General features: G+C 40.9%; 2 protein-coding genes across 3 annotated transcripts in view; both read left to right on the top strand.

Annotated features, from left to right (window-relative positions):
* LOC115370442 (carcinoembryonic antigen-related cell adhesion molecule 2-like) overlaps nucleotides 1-6,563 on the top strand; it is a 78,383-nt gene extending 71,820 nt beyond the window's left edge. Inside the window, exons 8-9 of the mRNA XM_030067469.1 lie at nucleotides 4,842-4,880; nucleotides 5,741-6,563. Coding sequence (XP_029923329.1) covers nucleotides 4,842-4,880; nucleotides 5,741-5,769 — 68 coding nt within the window. The 3' untranslated portion in view covers nucleotides 5,770-6,563. The remainder of the gene's footprint in view (nucleotides 1-4,841; nucleotides 4,881-5,740) is intronic.
* Nucleotides 1-20,950, top strand: part of LOC115370456 (uncharacterized) — a 34,259-nt gene extending 13,309 nt beyond the window's left edge. Inside the window, exons 1-4 of one of the 2 annotated variants that reach the window (XM_030067486.1) lie at nucleotides 7,458-7,553; nucleotides 8,744-9,040; nucleotides 10,075-10,197; nucleotides 20,409-20,950. In XM_030067486.1, coding sequence (XP_029923346.1) covers nucleotides 7,493-7,553; nucleotides 8,744-9,040; nucleotides 10,075-10,197; nucleotides 20,409-20,551 — 624 coding nt within the window. In that variant the 5' untranslated portion in view covers nucleotides 7,458-7,492 and the 3' untranslated portion in view covers nucleotides 20,552-20,950. Of the gene's footprint in view, nucleotides 1-7,457; nucleotides 7,554-8,743; nucleotides 9,041-10,074; nucleotides 10,198-20,285 lie in introns of those variants that run through there. The other variant, XM_030067490.1, reaches the window with a different exon arrangement.
* Nucleotides 20,951-22,017: the final 1,067 nt, after the last annotated feature.

The raw sequence follows: 22,017 nt of genomic DNA, 5'->3' as shown, positions 1-22,017 counted from the left end.
TGGGGGTGCGGCCACTGTCCTGTTCTTCTACCTCGTCCTCATGCACCCTGAGCTGTGAAGGAGGGACCCCAAAGGCTGAACCAATCACCTACAGTTGGAGGCGAGATGAAGGAAAATGGACTCAGTCAAGTAAATGGATGAACATCGACAAGGATGACGACCATGTTGAAAAGTTCTCCTGCCAAATGAAGAACCCAGTTAGTGTGGAGGAGAGTGACCCAAGGAAGAATCCATTCTACCCAGGTATGTAGTTTACTCTGCACTGGGAGATCAATAAAGATTTGACATTTTGTCAGCACACACATGCAGGATTAGCCATTATTAAAGTTTTTTGGGGTTAGGGTTTGGGGTGTTGACGCTTTGTTTTTTGTCTTTCAGCTCAGATCAGATTTTCAAAAAGCCCTTGAAAGATTTTAGTTGTGGCTTTGCACAAAAACAGTTTCTAAAATAGTTCTTACCCCTGGGTCAAAATTTGGACTCGCACATTCTTGGGGTGGTCACATTAGCACTAAACAGATACACACACACACACACACACACACACATACACGCTCTTATTTAGTGCCCCAAAATAACACCTTTTTGATTTGTGACACTGACTAAGCCTTGTTGTTTAAACAGATGGAACTCAGGTTGGCCTTACTGTGGGTGTGTTGATTGGTGTAATGGCTGCAACTGTTATTTTGGCGGTTTGTTATTTGAAAAGCGGTAAGATTTTTTATTTGTTATTTATTTATATGTAATTTACTTGTTATTTGTTATGTACGTATTCACACCTGAGTTTCTACAATTCAGAGTTCCTAGTCAACACGTAAAACTATGATGGTGGTTTGTGTGTGTGTGTGTGTGTGTGTGTGTGTGTGCTGGTGTTAACACTGTGTGCTTGTGCTTCACTTCAGATGCTATAAAACAAAAGATGTTTTCATCATAACAGAAATGGCAGTGCTTCAGGTAAGCTTTTCCCATAAAAGCATTGATATAAAAACATGTTAATTAGTTAGCCCACTACACCGTTCCAGTAAGCTGCAGGCTACAGGCCTCCAGGCTAAGTCAGGGGGTCCAGTCAGGAAGCGTTGGATAAACTGGACTGGCCTGAAGGCAGCCCCTCTGCTCGCCAGGTGGATGAGTCCATGTCCTCCTTCCTCCTTTGGCAGAAAAAGAACGCTTTGAGGGATCCAGTGCAGGCGATCCCGGAAAAAGTCAACCATGATGGACTGGATTCCTGATAGAAAATTCACCAGGGGGTCTGAAACCGCTAGCCGGTGCCACAGCATGGAGGACACCAAGTTATTGATGATTAGGGTCCTGCCTTTAAAGGACAATTTGGGTAGAATCCATTTCCATCTTTTGAGACGTCCTTCAACCCTCTCAAGAACATTGTCCCAGTTCTTTGAAGAGAAGGTATTCCCACCGAGGTAAACTCCAAGGTATTTAAAACCACCTGTTGACCACTTTAGGCCTCCAGGTAACACTGTCCTCCTGCGCAGTCTATCTCCTACAGCTAAGGCTTCACTTTTTCCCCAGTTCACCCTAGCAGAGGAAAATTTACCAAAGTTTGTAACAGTTTCATTTAAAACATTGATTTCATGTCGGCTTTTAACAACAACAATAACATCGTCAGAATATGCAGACAGTTTAAAATAATCATTGCTCCCAGGAGGAGAGAAACCAGCTAACTTTTGCCTTAGTTTGTGAAGTACAGGTTCTATAGCCAAGGAGTACAACATACCTGATAGAGAGCAGCCCTATCTAACTCCTCTCTGAACCTTAAACGGGGCACTCAAAACACCGTTAATCTTTAGCACACTCTCAGTGTTACTGTACAAAACCTGAGTCATGGCTATGAGACCAGAGCTGAACCCGAAAGCTTGCAGCGTGCGCTACAAGTACCGGTGTTCAACCTGGTCAAAAGCCTTTTCTTGGTCCAGGGAAATCAGACCAAGTTCACAGCCCAATGAACCAGAGAGGTCCAAAAAATCCTGAATTAGAGCTATGTTATCAGTTATCAACCTGCTGGGTACACAGTATGTTTGGTCAACATGAATGACATGCTCCATCACTTTCCTTAGCCTTGTTGCCAACACTTTGAACAAAAGTTTATAGTCAGTGCACAAAAGAGATACAGGACGCCAGTTCTTAATGACCCGCAGATCTCCCTTCTTTGGAAGGAGGGTGAGGATGGCTCTCCTGCAGCTCAGAGGTAATAGTCCTTTGCTTAGACTGTCCCTTAGAACACATAACACGTCATCTCCAATAACAGACCAGAAAACCTTATACAAGTCAGCAGGGAGCCCATCTATCCCAGGAGCCTTTCCACTCTACAGGCTCTGCAGGGCCAAAATGTACTGTTTGGCGCACTGTCCAACACGAAATGCAAGAGGAGTGAGCGGGAGAGTGTGTGTGGGGTTGTCAATGCTGTGGGGTCGGAAAGGCGCACACACGCTGAATCAAATGCATTGGTTAATAAGTGAATTCTGTGTCCTTGTCTCTTTTATATGGTTGAAATCAAATGTTGTCTGGCCCGAATGGCCTCCCGGGTAAGATGTGCATTCATTAATTGCTTGATGTTGATCTTGATGTAAATGAATGCAGAAGTGCACCGGGGAAAAGGTGAGGACGATTAAGATATTTCACACTTTATGCACTGGTTTATTAATATTTTTTTTTTTTTTTAGCGTTTCTGATTTATTTGATAGTCACAGTTGAGATAGACAGGGGACGACATGCAGCAAAGGAGCTGAGGCCGGATTCAAACCCCGGTCGCTGCGATCGGGACTGAGCCCTGGTGCATGGTGCACGCTCTTGGCCGGTGAGCCACCGGGGCGCCTGATGCATGGGTTTTATTGACATGAGTGCTTTACACACAGAGACAATCAAGGGCCGGTCAGAAAGCTCTGAAGCTGTAGTTTAACCAGCAAACAACAGCAAGTCATTAACTTGAACCACAGACTGGTATTGATGCTGTGAAGACAGGATCATGTTTGGGGGCGCACATGCTCAATGCGCATGAGGGGGATTAATATTAGGACAATTAAACAAATAAATGATTTACTCACCAAGAAACCACCCATCGCGCACAGTGTCAGTTTGTAGTCTGTTCCCTCAGAATGTATGAATCGTGCGTTGAACCAGGCCACCTTGCCACAATGTTGGTTAATTGCATTTGCACATTATATATGATCTGAACATTGATCGATTAAAAAATGCTTCCTTTTGACATAAACAAATTTACCTGTGATGGCGCTTAGCAATGTGTGTGTGTGCAGTCAATAGCTCCGATTACATTAGGAAAACCGGCAATGTCTTCTAAATGTCTGTCTGCTGAAGCAGCCATTGTTAAAGGTATTTTCATCACTTTGCGCATGCTTTAATATCCACTAATCTAATTCCAGACACGTGGGTGTATTAATTGTTCATCAGTTTTAATTGTTCATGTGTCTGGGACTAATTGTTTTCACATTATCAAGAATTTCCCAGCATCACCTCTCTGTGTCGCCAAAGGACCAATAGCTGTGGAAACGTGCATACGCCAGCCATGAAGTTGGCGTGAGGCACCGCACATTTCCGCGGTCATTTCACTCTTGATACATCTGAACTTTGCCGTGGAAAAGGGCGTACGCCACGTTTTTGTGCGTACGCACGCTTTGTACATGAGGTCCCAGGGATCCCTCTACCCCGCAACCAAAACATTTCAATGTATCAGAGGAAACGTGTACAGTGTAATCAAAGTCATCTATGCAGAAACATAGGGCTAAGTTCAGTTCCTCATTATTATTTTGAAGCACCATAAACACCTGTCTTCTGAAGGACATGACATGTTTAAGTCGAGGTGATTTGCAACTGAGGGCGATCAGTTTAATTGGGGACATCAGCTGTCCGTGACAGGCCAGCTCTCTGGCTAACAGTTCATTTCTCAAGAAAGGGGGGACATTTGAAATGATAACTTTCTTAGCGGGGCTAACAAAGGAAAAAACACAGAGTCAGTGTCCCCTGGATCACCACTCCGCTCTCAACCACCTGATTCGCCTTATCAATATTATCCAAGAAAATAACCACTGCACTGTTCATGCGGGAGGCAGATTTCACACTGTCATAGCCCACAATCTCTCCCACAGCCAGACTACACTCCTCCACCGACACACCAACCCCTGGAAACAGTTTGACGGCGTGCTGGCGAGTCAGCTTCTCCAAGCCACACACCATGTTTGGTGGCATGGCCGTGGCGACAGCCGCCGAACAAACAACAGAAAATTCCCAAAATAGATACAACAAATAAAAACAATGACAGAGAAGTTGTGCACAAACACTTTAACCACCACCCCGTGACAGAAAAAGAAAATAACCTAGGTGTTTTACTGAGGCCTAAACGTTGATTTGCTGTTGGCTCATTATTCTGTGATTCCCAGCCTGGCTGATTTTCTCAGTCCGGCCCTGCTGCTGTTTGTCAAACTGAACTCCTGAAGGTTCTTCAGTTGTTTTTAACCCATTATAGCCCTAATTACAGCCCTGACCATTCAGAATTTAGGAAAGCCAAATATGTAACCATGAGGTATAACAGGTACTCTCCCCATATTCTTTGAATTAGCTTACACTAGCAACACTGATATTGAAGGTGTACTCCTGTTTCCATATTGCAATATTAAAGCGCAAAGAGAGGCTTTGACTGTTCTCTCTTTTCTTAAAGAATTCCATGACACAGTACTCTATTTCTGCTTGTCAATAGTGTGTTGATAAAATCTCACACGAGTAAGTGTTGCATATATTGCATTCTCGATTTATTGTTCCAGCCTTACCTCTGACCCTGAAATGAAACTAAAAGCATTCTCTTCTCCTCTCTGCAGCTGGTAACACAGCAGCAAGTCCTGCTGAGGCCCAACAAGGCAAGTATCCATGGCTCTATGACACTAAAATGCACAAGTCAGTAGTAAATAGTAAAACCATTGCACAGCTACAATCCAGTACCTCTTGGTGCATTTATGCTCCTGCTTTGCCCCACATTTACATTTAAGAGGTTAAAGTGCTCAGCAGATGATGGTCATTCCTGTTAGTCTGGCTTTTGATCCACCTGAAGATGATTTTCCTGGCTCTGCAGAGGCGCCGTGAGCTGGAGATTTCCTCCAGGGAGGGCACCTGAACCAGACTACAGGATTTTCTTCTCAATTATGAATGACAATAAAAACTTGAAGCAGCAGATATTTAGTGTTTGAATCCAGGGCCACATTACACACATAACAACCACTGTCTTTCAGGAAAAAACATCAAAAGACCAAGCACAGGCAGACACAGTTTTTTTGCACTAAAGAGAATTAATATTCCCATGGTATTTTGATGCCAAAACAAACATGGAAGACATATGGCTTTATTTTTGGGTGTATGTTTTGCTGCTGTTATTTGTGCATTGATTTACGATTACAGCTACAAATCTGCCTACGTCTTCAACTCCCCTGGACAACCCAGGACTCTGCCTGAGCTCACATCATTGCCAAACTGGCCTTGAAAATCATGTGGTCTGGCCCTGCCTATCACTGGACAGCTTCTTCCTGGGTCCAAGCGTCCCCCGACTACATTAAGTCAGGGAGGACGCTGTTACACATGGATTGCCTCGTTCAGTATGGGGTTTATGAGGAACACTGGAGCACTGTGATTCTCAGTCTGTGTGTGTAGTTTCCTGTTGTGTTTATGAAAAGTGGAGAAGCTGCTATACAATTTCACAGTTGTTGGTGTGTTTGTGTTTTTACAGGAAGTCCAGAAGTTCTAACCAAGCTCTAACTAACCGATCATGAAGCACACCAAAATGAAGATGGGAGGTCAGATGGACAACAACCAAGTGACAACAACAACAAACTATTTTCACAGCAGCCATTTTGACATGAAACAGCAGGGTAAAGCAGGGCAGCTTCTATGCCGCCCACTGATCAGATGTGAGACTCCAGTTCCTTTTACCGATGTTTAATATCATAGCAGATCTTTGTAACATCATGGAAACACCATAGAACTAAAAATACAGACAGACAGACATTATATATATATAAATAAAATGTTTTTTTTTTTACATCATATCATTCAGGAAATAAAATGTGACTTCATTTCAACAACAAAATCAAACGATACAAACCACTTTGCCTGCTTGCCGATCAATGAGGGGGTTCAAGTTCAACACTCCTGGTGAGGTAATCTTCACAGTATTTTGTATTTATCATGAACTCTTCCAAACCTGTTATGTCCCCCACACATGTGGGCAAAAGAGAGACAGCACACCCGCTAGAGGCTCTACACTTTTTTTTTTTTTTTTTAAAGAGACTCTAAGGCTTGCTTCCGCAATGATGTATAGGACAAAAGAAAACAAAAGAAAAGAAAACAAATCTAGGAAGTTTTAACCAAACTTCATAAATAAAGCAAGCATCACCTAGTGGTCAATGCCTGCAATTACAGCTTCTATCCACAGACAGTAAGGCTCAGTAACAGCCAGCCAGTCTGCATCTTGACTGTATATACTGCAGCTGAGGGTTTTGTATATGTACATGGTCTGAATGTGTGTGCATGTGTGTGTGTATGTGTGTAATTTTGTGGATTTGTATGAATATAGTGTAAAAATTATTCTTTTTCTCCCTGTTGAAGGGTTTTTTAGAGAGTTGTTCCTCATCCGATGTGAGGTTCTAAGGACAGAGAACGTTGTATTCCTGTAAAGCCCCTTGAGACAAATTTATTATTTGTGATACTGGGCTGTATAAATAAAACTGACTTGACTAGACTTGACTTGTCTCTCTTTATTGCAACATTATAAACCAAGAACAATTATGTAAACTCAAACAAAGCCAAGAGGAATGGCACAATAAAAAGGAATTACAAGAAACAAATTATAACAAGTTCTTTGATGGTGGTTTGGCCATAGTCATATCACTCAGTGAAATAACACTAAAGAACTGGTTCAATAAATAAAGGAATAATAAAAAATAAAAAGGAAATACAAGAAACAAATTATAGCAAGAACATGCGTACATAAATGTGCAGTTTTCACAGCTGTAGAACTGGAGGGAGACTCGATGGATTTGAAGTAACCTTTTTAAGAAATGAGAAAACGAGATTCTTTGTTTGCAAATTTACATTCATACATATTGTATTTTGATAAAATAAGATGAAATCAATAAAATTCCGTTTCACATCTCCTACTGAGATCAAAACATTTTTATAGTATAAAGGAAAAAAACAGAGTAGCCTATTTGATCAATGCTAAACACAAAAATATGTGAACAGTAAAACACATCAATCAAAAATCAACATCACTTCTCATCAGTATGTGATTGATACTTCCTCATGTAATATAATCTCATGAATAATTATGAGTAAGACATCTCTGACTTTATAACATGCCCACTCACACCCACCCACATCACTTAAACTTTCATGACGGAAAGAAGCCGAAGGGTGGCGCTCCTGCGTTGTCTGAATAAGTTTCTATAAAACCATTTGTTCCTCATATTTGTCAGTAGACATGGCTTGCTGTGTGTTTTTCCTGGGCCTCCTGGCTGTGCTGCTCCTGGAGCTCACGGAGGGTAAGTTCCAGCAAACCAGTTCACTTCTGATGGAAACAGGCCACAGTGTGACGGGAGGCTCTTTTTCTACAATGTTGCTGCTACAGTGTTTCATCTCGGTTTGTTTCACTCAGAGATGGTTTTATGAATTTTTGTCTTGTTGAAGAACGATCGATGCCTACAGTTTGCTGAGAATTTAGTTCAGTAAAAACTCCCGTTTTACTTTCACTGGGAGATTTTAGAGGAAGGGCACATGTTGACCGATATAGAACTGGCAATAAAGTTTAATCATAAAAATAATACATTTCAGTGTTTTGCGAACATGATGGCGTATTAAATACAAAGGTGACTGTAAATAGAGAATTTTTCAGTGAGGTTTGGGTGTAGCCTGCTGGTGATGAACGTCCATTTTCTCTGATGCGGTGTCCTGTAAAAGTGCCAATACTCTGCTACTCTGGTATGCAACACACTGGCAGTTCTGCTATTCCTGCAGCCTAGATTTTTTTTTTTTTTTTAATGTAGATCCCACTGACCCGCTCCCTTTTCGCTCCTTTTCAGGGTCAGTGGGAGCCGGAGGTGAAGGAGGCGGGAGGGTTAAAATGCACTTCGTCACTTTCCACCTCGGTTTCCTACCTTAAATGTATCTTGAACCAGAACGTGTCCTTTTTGGCATTTCTCAATGCTGAGATCATATTTTCAAAACTCTTAAAGCAACTTTTGAGACAGACACTATTTAAACAGTTACCTTAAGTCAACTAAACAGATACAGATGTTCAGGTATTAAACACTGAGCCAGAAAATACTTAGAACAGCAAGCATTGTGTTATGGTCCTCCTTAATTGCTAGTATAAAATATACATATTGTGAGCAGTTACTTATTTCTATGTGTAAACCAGTATGAGACCAGTTGTTGTACTCTGCACCTACACTGAACATAGGAGTTTTTAAGCAATACTTTTTAACAGTACTACCCATCCCGTTGAAAAGTCATCATATAGAAATGTCTTTCTCTTCCTATCCTAACAGTTTACACTTTTGAATGATTCCCATAACAAAAATAATCACTTAATACTAAGAATTGTCATATGGAACAATGGCTGATAATGTAATGTTTTTCCAGCCTAAGTAATGAGGAAAACTGAAAGCCTGCCATTGGAAAAGTGTTGCTTCCTCATTTTCACCTTGACTGACAAACTGCTGTCTCTTTGCAGGTGCAGAGAAACAAGTGTACTCTGTAGAGGGAGGTAAAGTCACACTGCAGCCAATCGTTCCTGATCAGCTCAAACCCCTCACAAGCATCCTGTGGAAACGTAATGACAACTTGGTGGTGGAATGGTTTAAGAAATTAGATTCTACAGATTACTATGGAGCGTTTCGTGGTCAGACAAATCTGGATATAGAGACTGGACGTTTGGAGATCGATACTTTGGATGGTACTTACAGTGGAGTTTATTCTGTGGAGTTTAATGGCCAACTCCAGAGCGAGTCGTACAAGGTTGATGTGATCAGTAAGTATGATTGTCGTCCTATAATCATAATCATAATTATGTTTGCACTTATGGGTAAGCCATGCCCATAAGTGCTGTGATGGTCAGATTTTTTTTGGCCTGGTTGGCCGATTTTTGTAGATTGAGCTGATGCTTCATGCTGCATTCTTTACAGTTCACTGTAGTGCTTTGCAACACAACTTGTGCATTCCAAGTGTAATTCCAGTAGACTGAAATAGAACTGGGATATGGAAAATCATACAACAGTATATCAGGGTTCCTTTCACGTTTTCATTGTAAGAAAAGTTAAGGAGTGTGTGACACTGTTTCCCTCTCAAACATTGAAGCTACACTCATTCCTGTTTCCTTCGATCTGATATGGCAAGAATATCAAGCTTAACTGCATTTAAAGATCTCACAGTTTTGTACTTTGTTTACTGGCAGAGTTACGTACTCCATTAAAGACAAGTCAGGACCTTGGATATATTAGTGTGTGTGTGTGTGTGTGTGTAGACGGCTGCAGAATCTTTGGTGCATTGACCCCTAATTTAGGCAAACATTGTGACTACTCTAGCAATAAATGCTTTTTTCTTTAAAAGTCACTGGAGAGAGTTGTCAAGGCAGAGAGAAGTGCAGGGCCTCTATAAGACAACCTGAACTGAAAATGAGCTGTTCTACCTGGGTTCACAAAGCTGATAACAGTTGCTAGTTGAATAGTTAAGATAAAAGGACGGTTGAAGTACTGTTGAAAGGTAACATATGATCACACGTTGACCTGTGTTTGCAGTTTGCAGAGTTGACCTAAGAAATGATCAATTCCAAGCTGAGGAGAGATTTGAATGATCATCATGCAGCTGCATGGCTCACAATTCTAATGCATCTCTTTTGTAAATGGTAAAATGTTAGAGGTTTTGTTCTGTGGGTACTTGCACAAGGAATGTTACTGTAACTAATAAAAGAGTACATCATTTTGTAATAAAAAATAACACTAGTTCTGTTGTTGATAAGGGGTCTGATTTTACCAATAATGCCAATACTGTTTTCTCCACCAACAGAGAAAGTCCCAAAGCCCACAGTGGTACTTAAGCCACTGACTTGTCCTAACGAAGACACCTGCACACTGATCTGTGATGGAGACACCACAGGGGCTGAACCAGTCACCTACAGTTGGAGGACAGATCAAAGGGACTTGCAGAAGTCAGAAAAATCTATAAAAATCGGCAAGGATGACAGTGATGTTCAATATTTCTTTTGCCAAATGAAAAACCCAGTTAGTGAGGAAGACAGTGACCCCATGGAGAATCCAGCGAGCCAGTGATGGTCAAGCGAGCAAGCGAGGGAATGAAGAGAGAGAGCAGTGGTAGAATGCTTTTCAGTGGTTTTGAATCATCACAACCACAAGAGGTCCTTCACCATACAGTCATAACGGTGCACAAAAATATTAGACTGACAAATCCAGTAGACACACACACACACACACACACACACACACTCACGAAAAAATGCCGCAGAACATTTATGTTTGACCCCAAGATTGTCACTCTGGATGGTTAAGTGTAAATCAGTCAAACAGGCGTCTTCCTTGTACCAGTCAGTTAAGACTGGATCCAAACAGGTTTGCTTTTGTTGTGAAAGAAATTATGTACTCATTCTTAACAATCATGTATCTGCTTTTACTTCTCATTAAAGTCATGTAACCACTTTTTTCATACTCATGTATGTTGTAAATTCACATTTTGTTAGGAGAGTTTCTACCAGTGTTTAGCTTACAGAAAACTGAAACCCTCCAGGCTGCACTCTCCTCGCTACACTTTGTTTTGTCTCTAGTCATGGTGATACGCTGTGCAGGGCTGTACTGGCCATCGGGAGAACTGGGAACTTTCCTGGTGGCCCGGCCTGCTGATTGGCCCGGCCTGCAGATTTTTTTTTGTTTTGGCCCACAGTCTTGTCACCGTGGGGCGCACTGGATGCCACATTCAGTCACATCTGTCCAAAGCCCTTCCTCCCCTGCTCATATTTTCCCTAGTGGTATGATCTCTGCCTCTTCTGACACATGATTGGTCATGATCATGTGCCAATAGCCAATTTGAAACTGTCACTGATGTGACTGAGCTGAAGCGAATGTGGCAATGCTATGGTTTCTCCTGGCGAGCTAGTTTGATATTATAGAGCAAAATGGACAGTGGCAATGCAATAAGAGAGGGAGGGAGGGTGGGGTGGAGAGGGGGAGGATGAATAAAAGAGAGGCTCTTGCAGAAGATGCAGCTAAATGTAGCAAAATTGACAAAATGTTGGCAAGCACAGGATCAGGTTAGTCAGTGATAACACAGAGATTCTATCTACTCTGCTCAGTTCTTATCCCCTCTCATAACAAAACATGCATTCATTGATTAAGCTGAATGAAGATGGCACTATCCAGTGAGAAACCTTGCTGGCAGGCTGCTCACATGGAGGCTGTAAATACTGTCATCCCAGCATCATGATAATCCAAATGTCATCTGAATGTTCTTTTTCTCTGCCAGCCAGTGCATCCAAGTGTATCCATGCAGCTAGCTGAACAACTACAACGCTGCACTGTTGAAGGAAAACAGAAGTGCAGTATTATTGCACTTTGGTATTTCTTGTATAGCTGTTATTGCATTATTGGTTGATTACATTGATTACATGTTCAATTAGGATTACCACTACACTGACCAAAATGTTGAAATTGAAGTAATACTAATAATGGAATATGTGTGAGACACACACATAGAAAATAAAGATAGCGTGTGTGTGTGTGTGTGTGTGTGTGTGTGTGTGTGTGTGTGTGTGTGTGTGTGTGTGTGTGTGTCTACAAACACTTATTGATTGATTGATTTTTTTTTCTGTAAGGTGGAGATCCTGCCAGACCCTCAGGAGTAGCGCCTCATGAGGAGCAGCCCATAATGAGCTCTGATAAAATGACAGGTGCAACACAAACAATCCAAAAGTGCATAACAGTTAAATACAACACATCTTTATTCTTGAAACACAATTGGCTGTCTCTTGAAACGTGACCCCCTTCTGGCTGCACTATTCAATAATGATTGTGGCTAATGTTTGTTAGTTCTTTGATGGTGCTTTGGTCATAGTCATATCACTCAGTGAAATAACACTAAAGAACTGGTTCAATAAATAACCTAGGTGATTTACTGAGGCCTAAACGTTGATTTGCTGTTGGCTCATTATTCTGTGATTCCCAGCCTGGCTGATTTTCTCAGTCCGGCTCTGCTGCTGTTTGTCAAACTGAGCTCCTGCAGGTTCTTCAGTTGTTTTTAACCCATTATAGCCCTAATTACAGCCCTGACCATTCAGAATTTAGGAAAGCCAAATATGTAACCACGAGGTATAAGAGGTACTCTCCCCATATTCTTTGAATTAGCTTACACTAGCAACATTGATATTGATGGTGTACTCCTGTTTCCATATTGCAATATTAAAGCGCAAAGAGAGACTCTGACTGTTCTCTGTTTTCTTAAAGAATTCCATGACACAGTACTCTATTTCTGCTTGTCAATAGTGTGTTGATAAAATCTCACACGAGGAAGTATTGCATATATTGCATTCTCGATTTATTGTTCCAGGCAGGGTGGGAATTACGCAATTTTAGAGGCAAGGCCATTTGGCCTTTGGTGTTGCCACTTTTTTTAGGGCATTAAGGCCACATGCCAGGGCACCAAGGCCATTGAGTAAAATGCATGGACTTCACAATTAAAAAAAAAAAAAATCACACAAAATACAATGCGATTATACAACTATTATCAACAAAATAAAATGTATAATCAAAATGTGTTCATACTGTGGGCATTTCGCTCCCAAAATATAAAAGTCTTTTGCTAGTATTCTCTCTGTTTCAGCAGAAATACATGAGATCTTACGTCAACTAGTCTTTGTCAGCCAGCCAACTTGGGCTTATCATGTTTTCTAGACATCGTGATTTCCCAAAACTGAATAAATATCACACATACCAACACAAAACCGCTTTGCTAGTTCAATCATGCTGTAACTAGAATATCCGCTGGAAAAAAAATATTTTTTTCATGGACTGATAGTTATACTTCTGCCGACTTCTCAGTCATTTTTAATCTAACAGGTGCCGTGACACAGACTCAGCAGCACAGCTGATCTTTATCTACAACCAACTTATATTAACAGTTATATTTAAATACAGGCTACTGCTTTCCAGTGTCGGTGCCAGAACAATTTCTTAAACTCACCGGCAGATGTTTTATTTCAGCTGGGGGGTGTCACTCCAATTTAACTTCAGCTCCGATTAACGTGGCTAAGCAGCAAAAGCAACAAAAGTAAGCACTAACATTAAGGCTGAACAGAGTTATATATTCACCTATTCAAGCTATTATCAATTTACCTCTGAAAGAAAGATGACAGTTTTCACAGATGTGTTGATTTATTAAATGTTCATTTTAATGTACAGATGCAAACAAATTGAAGAATTAATTAAATCAATGACCTAGGCTACTCATAACGACTAAACAAAATAATAATGATTAATAGGCTAATTAATAACTGATAACATTAACACATTAATTACAAGAACAAAGTTACAGCCTGCACATCTCCATGGAAAATCTCCTAGGTACTCTCCATGGTGCTGAATCTGCCTCAGCAGGCACTGTCCGTGGTGCTGAATCCGCCTCAGCAGGTACTGTCCACCACGGAATCTCTGTGGAAAATCCCACAGGTACTGTCCATGGTGCTGAATCCATTTCTGCAGGTACTGTCTGTGGTGCTGAGGCATGGAATCTCTGTGGAAAATCCTACAGGTATTGTCCGTGGTGCTGAATCTGCTTCTGCAGGTACTGTCTGTGGAAAATCCTACAGGTACTGTCCGTGGTGCTGAATCGGCATTTCATTCTCTTCATTATAGAAATTAAAGCTCCATAAAATTCACGGAGGATCTTGTTTAGCTCTTCTTTACTTACAGTTGAGAAATCAGCTGTTTGCCCGGTAGTCCAAGATGGCCAAAGATGTTGACCAGGCGGTACCGGCTTCATTTCTTGACCTCTCCAGCTGATCCAGCTCTTCACTCGTCACTCTCGCGTATCTCTCCTTTTTCTGTTGTCTTGTCTTCCTCGTTTAGCCATTTATTCAAACTTAGGTTGCCAAAGATATCAAAATTGACAACAAAACGGTCTATTATGCAGGCTAACAAAGTTGACAGCGGCTTTTGATGCGGGTTTCAGTGAAACGTTTCTTGTTGCCATGGAAACCACACAGACTAGGGCAATAAGATATACGTAGGTGGAGTAATATTTTCAGTGATGAGGTATTTTTCATTTGAGCATGGCTAGCTGTGCTGTCATGCTCATTTGAGCACATTCTAAACGTCTGATTGATGTTAAGAATGCTCGGTCGGATCTATGTGTTGTATAATGGTTGCGCATGCATGCAAAACATTGCTTTGCTTCAAAGGCACCAACATGGGCAAAAATTCAATTCATTTTGGGTTGGGATTCGCTTTTTTTCTGCTCAGGATTTTCTTGCATCCATGGTAACCTTGAGAGATTGACTGCTTGGGGCACACCGGCCAAATTGGCCATGAGGGCTACAATTATTTTCAGGGCACTACGGCCAGAGTGAGGGGCAACGACGGCCATGGCCGTCATGGCCGCGGTATAATTCCCACTCTGGTTCCAGCCTTACCTCTGACCCTGAAATGAAACTAAAACCATTCTTTTCTCCTCTCTGGAGCTGGTAACACAGCAGCAAGTCCCACTGAGGCCCAACAAGGCAAGTATCCATGGCTTTATGACACTAAAATGCACAAGTCAATAGTAAATAGTAAAACCATTGCACAGCTACAATCCAGTACCTCTGGGTACATTTATGCTCCTGCTTTGCCCCACATTTACATTTAAGAGGTTAAAGTGCTCAGCAGATGATGGTCATTCCTGTTAGTCTGGCTTTTGATCCACCTGAAGATGATTTTCCTGGCTCTGCAGAGGCGCCGTGAGCTGGAGATTTCCTCCAGGGAGGGCACCTGAACCAGACTACAGGATTTTCTTCTCAATTATGAATGACAATAAAAACTTGAAGCAGCAGATATTTAGTGTTTGAATCCAGGGCCACATTACACACACATAACAACCACTGTCTTTCAGGAAAAAACATCAAAAGACCAAGCACAGGCAGACACAGTTTTTTTGCACTAAAGAGAATTAATATTCCCATGGTATTTTGATGCCAAAACAAACTGGAAGACATATGGCTTTATTTTTGGGTGTATGGTTTGCAGCTACAGCCTACGTCTTCAACTCCCCTGGACAACCCAGGACTCTGCCTGAGCTCGCACCATTGCCAAACTGGCCTTGAAAATCATGTGGTCTGGCCCTGCCTATCACTGGACAGCTTCTTCCTGGGTCCAAGCGTCCCCCGACTACATTAAGTCAGTGAGGACGCTGTTACACATGGATTGCCTCGTTCAGTATGGGGTTTATGAGGAACACTGGAGCACTGTGATTCTCAGTCTGTGTGTGTAGTTTCCTGTTGTGTTTATGAAAAGTGGAGAAGCTGCTATACAGTTTCACAATTGTTGGTGTGTTTGTGTTTTTACAGGAAGCTCTAACGAACCGATCATGAAGCACACCAAAATGGAGATGGGAGGTCAGATGGACAACAACCAAGTGACAACAACAACAAACTATTTTCACAGCAGCCATTTTGACATGAAACAGCAGGGTAAAGCAGGGCAGCTTCTATGCCGCCCACTGATCAGATGTGAGACTCCAGTTCCTTTTACTGATGTTTAATATCATAGCAGATCTTTGTAACATCATGGAAACACCATAGAACTTAAAATACAGACAGACATTATATATAAATAAAATGTTTGTTTACATCACATCATTCAGGAAATAAAATGTGACTTCAATTCAACAACAAAATCAAACAATAGAAACCACTTTGCCTGCTTGCTGATCAATGAGGGGGTTAAACTTCTACACTCCTGGTAAGGTAATCTTCACAGTATTTTGTATTTATTATGAACTCTTCCAAACTTGTTATGTCTCCCACACATGTGGGCAAAAGAGAGAGAGCACACCCGCTAGATGCTCTACTCTTTTTTTTTTCTTTTTTTTTTCAAAACAAAACAAAACAAAACAACAACAAAAAAAAAAACAAATCTAGGAAGTTTTAACCAAACTTCGAAAATAAAGCAAGCATCACCTAGTGGTCAATGCCTGCAATTACAGCTTCTATCCACAGACAGTAAGGCTCAGCAACAGCCAGCCAGTCTGCATCTTGACTGTATATACTGCAGCTGAGGGTTTTGTAAATGTACATGGTCTGAATGTGTGTGTGTGTGTGTGTGTGTGTGTAATTTTGTGCATTTGTATGAATATAAGTGTAAAAATTATTATTCTTTTTCTCCCTGTTGAAGGGCTTTTTAGAGAGTTGTTCCTCATCCGATGTGAGGTTCTAAGGACAGAGGATGTTGTATTCCTGTAAAGCCCCTTGAGACAAATTTGTAATTTGTGATACTGGGCTGTATAAATAAAACTGACTTGACTTGATTTGACTTGACTTGTCTCTCTTTATTGCAACATTATAAACCAAGAACAATTATGTAAACTCAAACTAAGCCAGGAGGAATGGCACAATAAAAAGGAATTACAAGAAACAAATTATAGCAAGACCTTAACATGCGTACATACATGTGCAGTTTTCACAGCTGTAGAACTGGAGGGGGACTTGGTGGATTTGAAGTAACCTTTTTAAGAAATGAGAAAAGGAGATTCTTTGTTTGCAAATTTACATTCATACATAGGGGAGAGTGGGGTAAGTAGAGCCAATTTTTACTTAAAGTGCCTTTAAAGTGAGGGGATTACAGTAATGCCTCCAACTAAAATATGCACATATAGTTTAAGATGTTGTGCATCCCTGGGAACAATCACTTTGGATCTTATATAAACTGTTTGAGAAATATAGCTTTTGAAGAAAAAGTGGTTTTGTGGCAAAACTTGCCCCTGGTGCGGGGTAAATTGTGCCATTAGAGAGAATACACTGGGGTAAATTGTGCAATTGATAATTGAAGTAAAACAGATCATTTTCATTTCACAAATGATAATGCTATATAAAAGCAAAACAAACTCAATACAAAATTATTTATTTAACATTTATTTATTATTTTAATAAGATCAAAGGCCACTTTTGTATAACAAGGCCTAGCGCCACATGAACACATACCCAGAACAAAATAAAAATTCCAAAATGAGCACATGCAAATCATCTTCATGTTCATCTGAATAGTTTTAGTGATCATAGGTAAGAAGACAATGTACAATAAAAACAAAATACAATAAAGTAATATATAGTATATAATCACAATTACTCCAGGCCCTTTGGCATAAATTACCCCAAGCCCACCATTTTGAAAAAAATGCATCCACCAGCTGTTTTGAGTTAACATCATGCTAACTGTATAGACTCATGGTGAAATCAATAAAATTCCGTTTCACATCTCCTACTGAGATCAAAACACATTTTTATAGCATAAAGGAAAAAACAGAGTATTTGATCAATGATAGACACAAAAATCTGTGTGAACAGTAAAACACATCAATCAAAAATCAACATCACTTCTCATCAATATGTGATTGATACTTCCTCATGTAATGTAATCTCATGAATAATTATGAGTAAGGCATCTCTGACTTTATAACATGCCCACTCACACCCACCCACATCACTTAAACTTTCATGACGGAAAGAAGCCGAAGGGTGGCGCTCCTGCGTTGCCTGAATAAGTTTCTATAAAACCATTTGTTCCTCATATTTGTCAGTAGACATGGCTTGCTGTGTGTTTTTCCTGGGCCTCCTGGCTGTGCTGCTGCTGGAGCTCACAGAGGGTAAGTTCCAGCAAACCAGTTCACTTCTGATGGAAACAGGCCACAGTGTGACGGGAGGCTCTTTTTCTACAATGTTGCTGCTGATCTCGGTTTGTTTCACTCAGGAGGTTTTAATTTTTGTCTTGTTGAAGAACGATCGATGCCTACAGTTTGCTGAGAATTTAGTTCAGTAAAAACTCCCATTTTACTTTCACTGTGAGATATTAGAGAAAGGGCACAAAAAATAACATATTTCAGTTTTTTGCGAACGTGATGTCGTATTAAATACAAATGTGACTGTAAATAGAGAATTTTTCAGTGAGGTTTGGGTGTAGCCTACTGGTGATGAACGTCCCTTTTCTCTGATGCGGTGTCCTGTAAAAGTGCCAATACTCTGCTACTCTGGTATGCAACACACTGGCAGTTCTGCTATTCCTGCAGCCTCGATTTTTTAATGTAGATCCCACTGACTCGCTCCCTTTTCGCTCCTTTTCAGGGTCAGTGGGAGCCGGAGGTGAAGGAAGCGGGAGGGTTAAAATGCACTTCGTCACTTTCCACCTCGGTTTCCTAGTTTAAATGTATCTTGAACCAGAAGTTGTCCTTTTTGGCATTTCTCAATGCTGAGATCATATTTTCAAAACTCTTAAAGCAACTTTTGAGACACAGACACAATTTAAACAGTTAATGAAACACTGAGCCAGAAAATACTTAGAACAGCAAGCATTGTGTTATGGTCTTCCTTAATTACTAGTATAAAATATATATTTTGTGAGCAGTTACTTATTTCAGTGTAAACCAGTATGAGACCTGTTGTTGTACTCTGTTGACTCCCATAACAAAAATAATCATTTAATACTAAGAATTGTCATATCGAACAATGGCTGATAATGTAATGTTTTTTCACCCTAAGTTATGAGGAAAACTGAAAGCCTGCCATTGGAAAAGTGTTGCTTCCTCATTTTCACCTTGACTGACAAACTGCTGTCTCTTTGCAGGTGCAGAGAAACAAGTGTACTCTGTAGAGGGAGGTAAAGTCACACTGGAGCCAACCGTTCCTAATCAGTTCAAACCCCTCACAAGCATCCTGTGGAAACATAATCTCAACATGGTCATGGAATGGATTAAGAATTTAACTTCTGTGGATTACTATGGAATGTTTGATGGTCACACAAATCTGGATATAGAGACTGGACGTTTGGAGATCGATACTTTGGATGGTACTTACAGTGGAGTTTATTCTGTGGAGTTTAATGGACAACTCCAGAGTGAGTCGTACAAGGTTGATGTGATCAGTAAGTATGATTGCTGTCCTATAATCATAATCATAATTATGTTTGCACTTATGGGTAAGCCATTCCCATAAGTGATGGTCATGTGATAGTCAGATTTTTTTTGGCCTGTTTGACTTATTTTTGTAGATTGAGCTGATGCTTCATGCTGCATTCTTTGTAAGTGTAATTCCAGTGGGCTGAAATAGAACTGGGATATGGAAAATCATACAACAGTATATAGCCGGGTTCCTTTCATGTTTTCATTGTAAAAAAAAAAAAGTCAACCTTGCATAAATGAGTGTGTGACACTGTTTCTGTCAAACATGGAAGCTACACTCATTCCTGTTTCCTTCGATCTGATATGGCAAGAATATCAAGCTTAACTGCATTTAAAAATCTTGCAGTTTTGTACTTTTCTTACTGGCAGAGTTACGTACTCCATTAAAGACGAGTCAGGACCTTGGATATATTAGTGTGTGTGTGTGTGTGTGTGTGTGTGTGTGTGTGTGTGTGTGTGTGTGTGTGTGAGAGAGTGAGTGAGTGAGTGAGTGAGTGAGTGAGTGTGTGTGTGTGTGTGTGTGTGTAGACGGTTGCAGAATCTTTGGTGCATTGACCACTAATTTAGGCAAACATTGTGACTACTCTAGCAATAAATGCTTTTTTCTTTAAAAGTCACTGGAGAGAGTTGTCAAGGCAGAGAGAAGTGCAGGGCCTCTATAAGACAACCTGAACTGAAAATGAGCTGTTCTACCTGGGTACACAAAGCTGACAACAGTTGCTAGTTGAATAGTTAAGATAAAAGGACGGTTGAAGTACTGTTGAAAGGTAAGATATGATCACACGTTGACCTGTGTTTGCAGTTTGCAGAGTTGACCTAAGAAATGATAAATTCCAGGCTGAGGAGAGATTTGAATGATCATCATGCAGCTGCATGGCTCACAATTCTAATGCATCTCTTTTGTAAACGGTAAAATGTTAGAGGTTTTGTCCTGTGGGGACTTGTCCAAGCAATGTTACTATAACTAATAAAAGAGTACATCATTTTGTAATAAAAAATAACACTAGTTCTGTTGTTTATAAGGGGTCTGATTTTACCAATAATGCCAATACTGTTTTCTCCACCAACAGAGAAAGTCCCAAAGCCCACAGTGGTACTTAAGCCACTGACTTGTCCTAATGAAGACACCTGCACACTGATCTGTGATGGAGACACCACAGGGACTGAACCAGTCACCTACAGTTGGAGGACAGATCAAATGGACTTCTATGAAGAGTCAGGAAAATCAACGATAATCAGCAAGGATTACAGTGATGTTAAACATTTCTTTTGCCAAATGAAAAACCCAGTTAGTCATGAAGACAGTGACCCCATGAAGAATCCAGTGAGCCAGTGATGGTCAAGCGAGCAAGCGAGGGAATGAAGTGAGAGAGCAGTGGTAGAATGCTTTTCAGTGGTTTTGAATCATAACAACCACAAGAGGTCCTTCATCATACAGTCATAACGGTGCACAAAAATATTAGACTGACAAATCCATTAGACACACACACACACACACACACACACACACACACACACACACACACACACACACGAAAAAATGCAGCGTAACGTTTATGTTTGACCCCAAGACTGTCACTTTGGATGGTTAAGTGTAAATCAGTCAAACAGGCCTCTTCCTTGTACCAGTCAGTTAAGACTGGATCCAAACACGTTTGCTTTGCTGTTGTGAAGGAAATTATGTACTCATTCTTAACAATCATGTATCTGCTTTTACTTCTCATTAAAGTCATGTAACCACTTTTTTCATACTCATGTATGTTGTAAATTCACATTTTGTTAGGAGAGTTTCTACCAGTGTTTAGCTTACAGAAAACTGAAACCCTCCAGGCTGCACTCTCCTCGCTACACTTTGTTTTGTCTCTAGTCATGGTGATACGCTGTGCAGGGCTGTACTGGCCATCGGGAGAACTGGGAACTTTCCTGGTGGCCCGGCCTGCTGATTGGCCCGGCCTGCAGATTTTTTTTTGTTTTGGCCCACAGTCTTGTCACCGTGGGGCGCACTGGATGCCACATTCAGTCACATCTGGCCAAAGCCCCTCCTCCCCCGCTCATATTTTCCCTAGTGGTATGATCTCTGCCTCTTCTGACACATGATTGGTTCCATTCATGTGCCAATAGCCAATTTGAAACTGCCACTGATGTGACTGAGCTGAAGTGAATGTGGCAATGCTATGGTTTCTCCTGGCGAGCTAGTTTGATATTATAGAGCAAAATGGACAGTGGCAATGCAATAAGAGAGGGAGGGAGGGTGGGGTGGAGAGGGGGAGGATGAATAAAAGAGAGGCTCTTGCAGAAGATGCAGCTAAATGTAGCAAAATTGACAAAATGTTGGCAAGCACAGGATCAGGTTAGTCAGTGATAACATAGAGATTGTATCTACTCTGCTCAGTTCTTATCCCCCCTCATAACAAAACATGCATTCATTGATTAACCTGAATGAAGATGGCACTATCCAGTGAGAAACCTTGCTGGCAGGCTGCTCACATGGAGGCTGTAAATACTGTCATCCCAGCGTCATGATAATCCAAATGGCACCTGAATGTTCTCTTTCTCTGCCAGCCAGTGCATCCAAGTGTATCCATGCAGCTAGCTGAACAACTACAACGCTGCACTGTTGAAGGAAAACAGAAGTGCAGTATTATTGCACTTTGGTATTTCTTGTATAGCTGTTTCTTGTATAGCTGTTATTGCATTATTGGTTGATTACATTGATTACATGTTCAATTAGGATTACCACTACACTGACCAAAATGTTGAAATTGAAGTAATACTAATAATGGAATATGTGTGAGACACACA

The sequence above is a fragment of the Myripristis murdjan genome, chromosome 2 (assembly GCF_902150065.1).
Source record: "Myripristis murdjan chromosome 2, fMyrMur1.1, whole genome shotgun sequence".
Taxonomy (NCBI): domain Eukaryota; kingdom Metazoa; phylum Chordata; class Actinopteri; order Holocentriformes; family Holocentridae; genus Myripristis; species Myripristis murdjan.
Note: the sequence above shows the minus strand (reverse complement) of the source record. Positions and strands in the feature narration are given on the sequence as shown.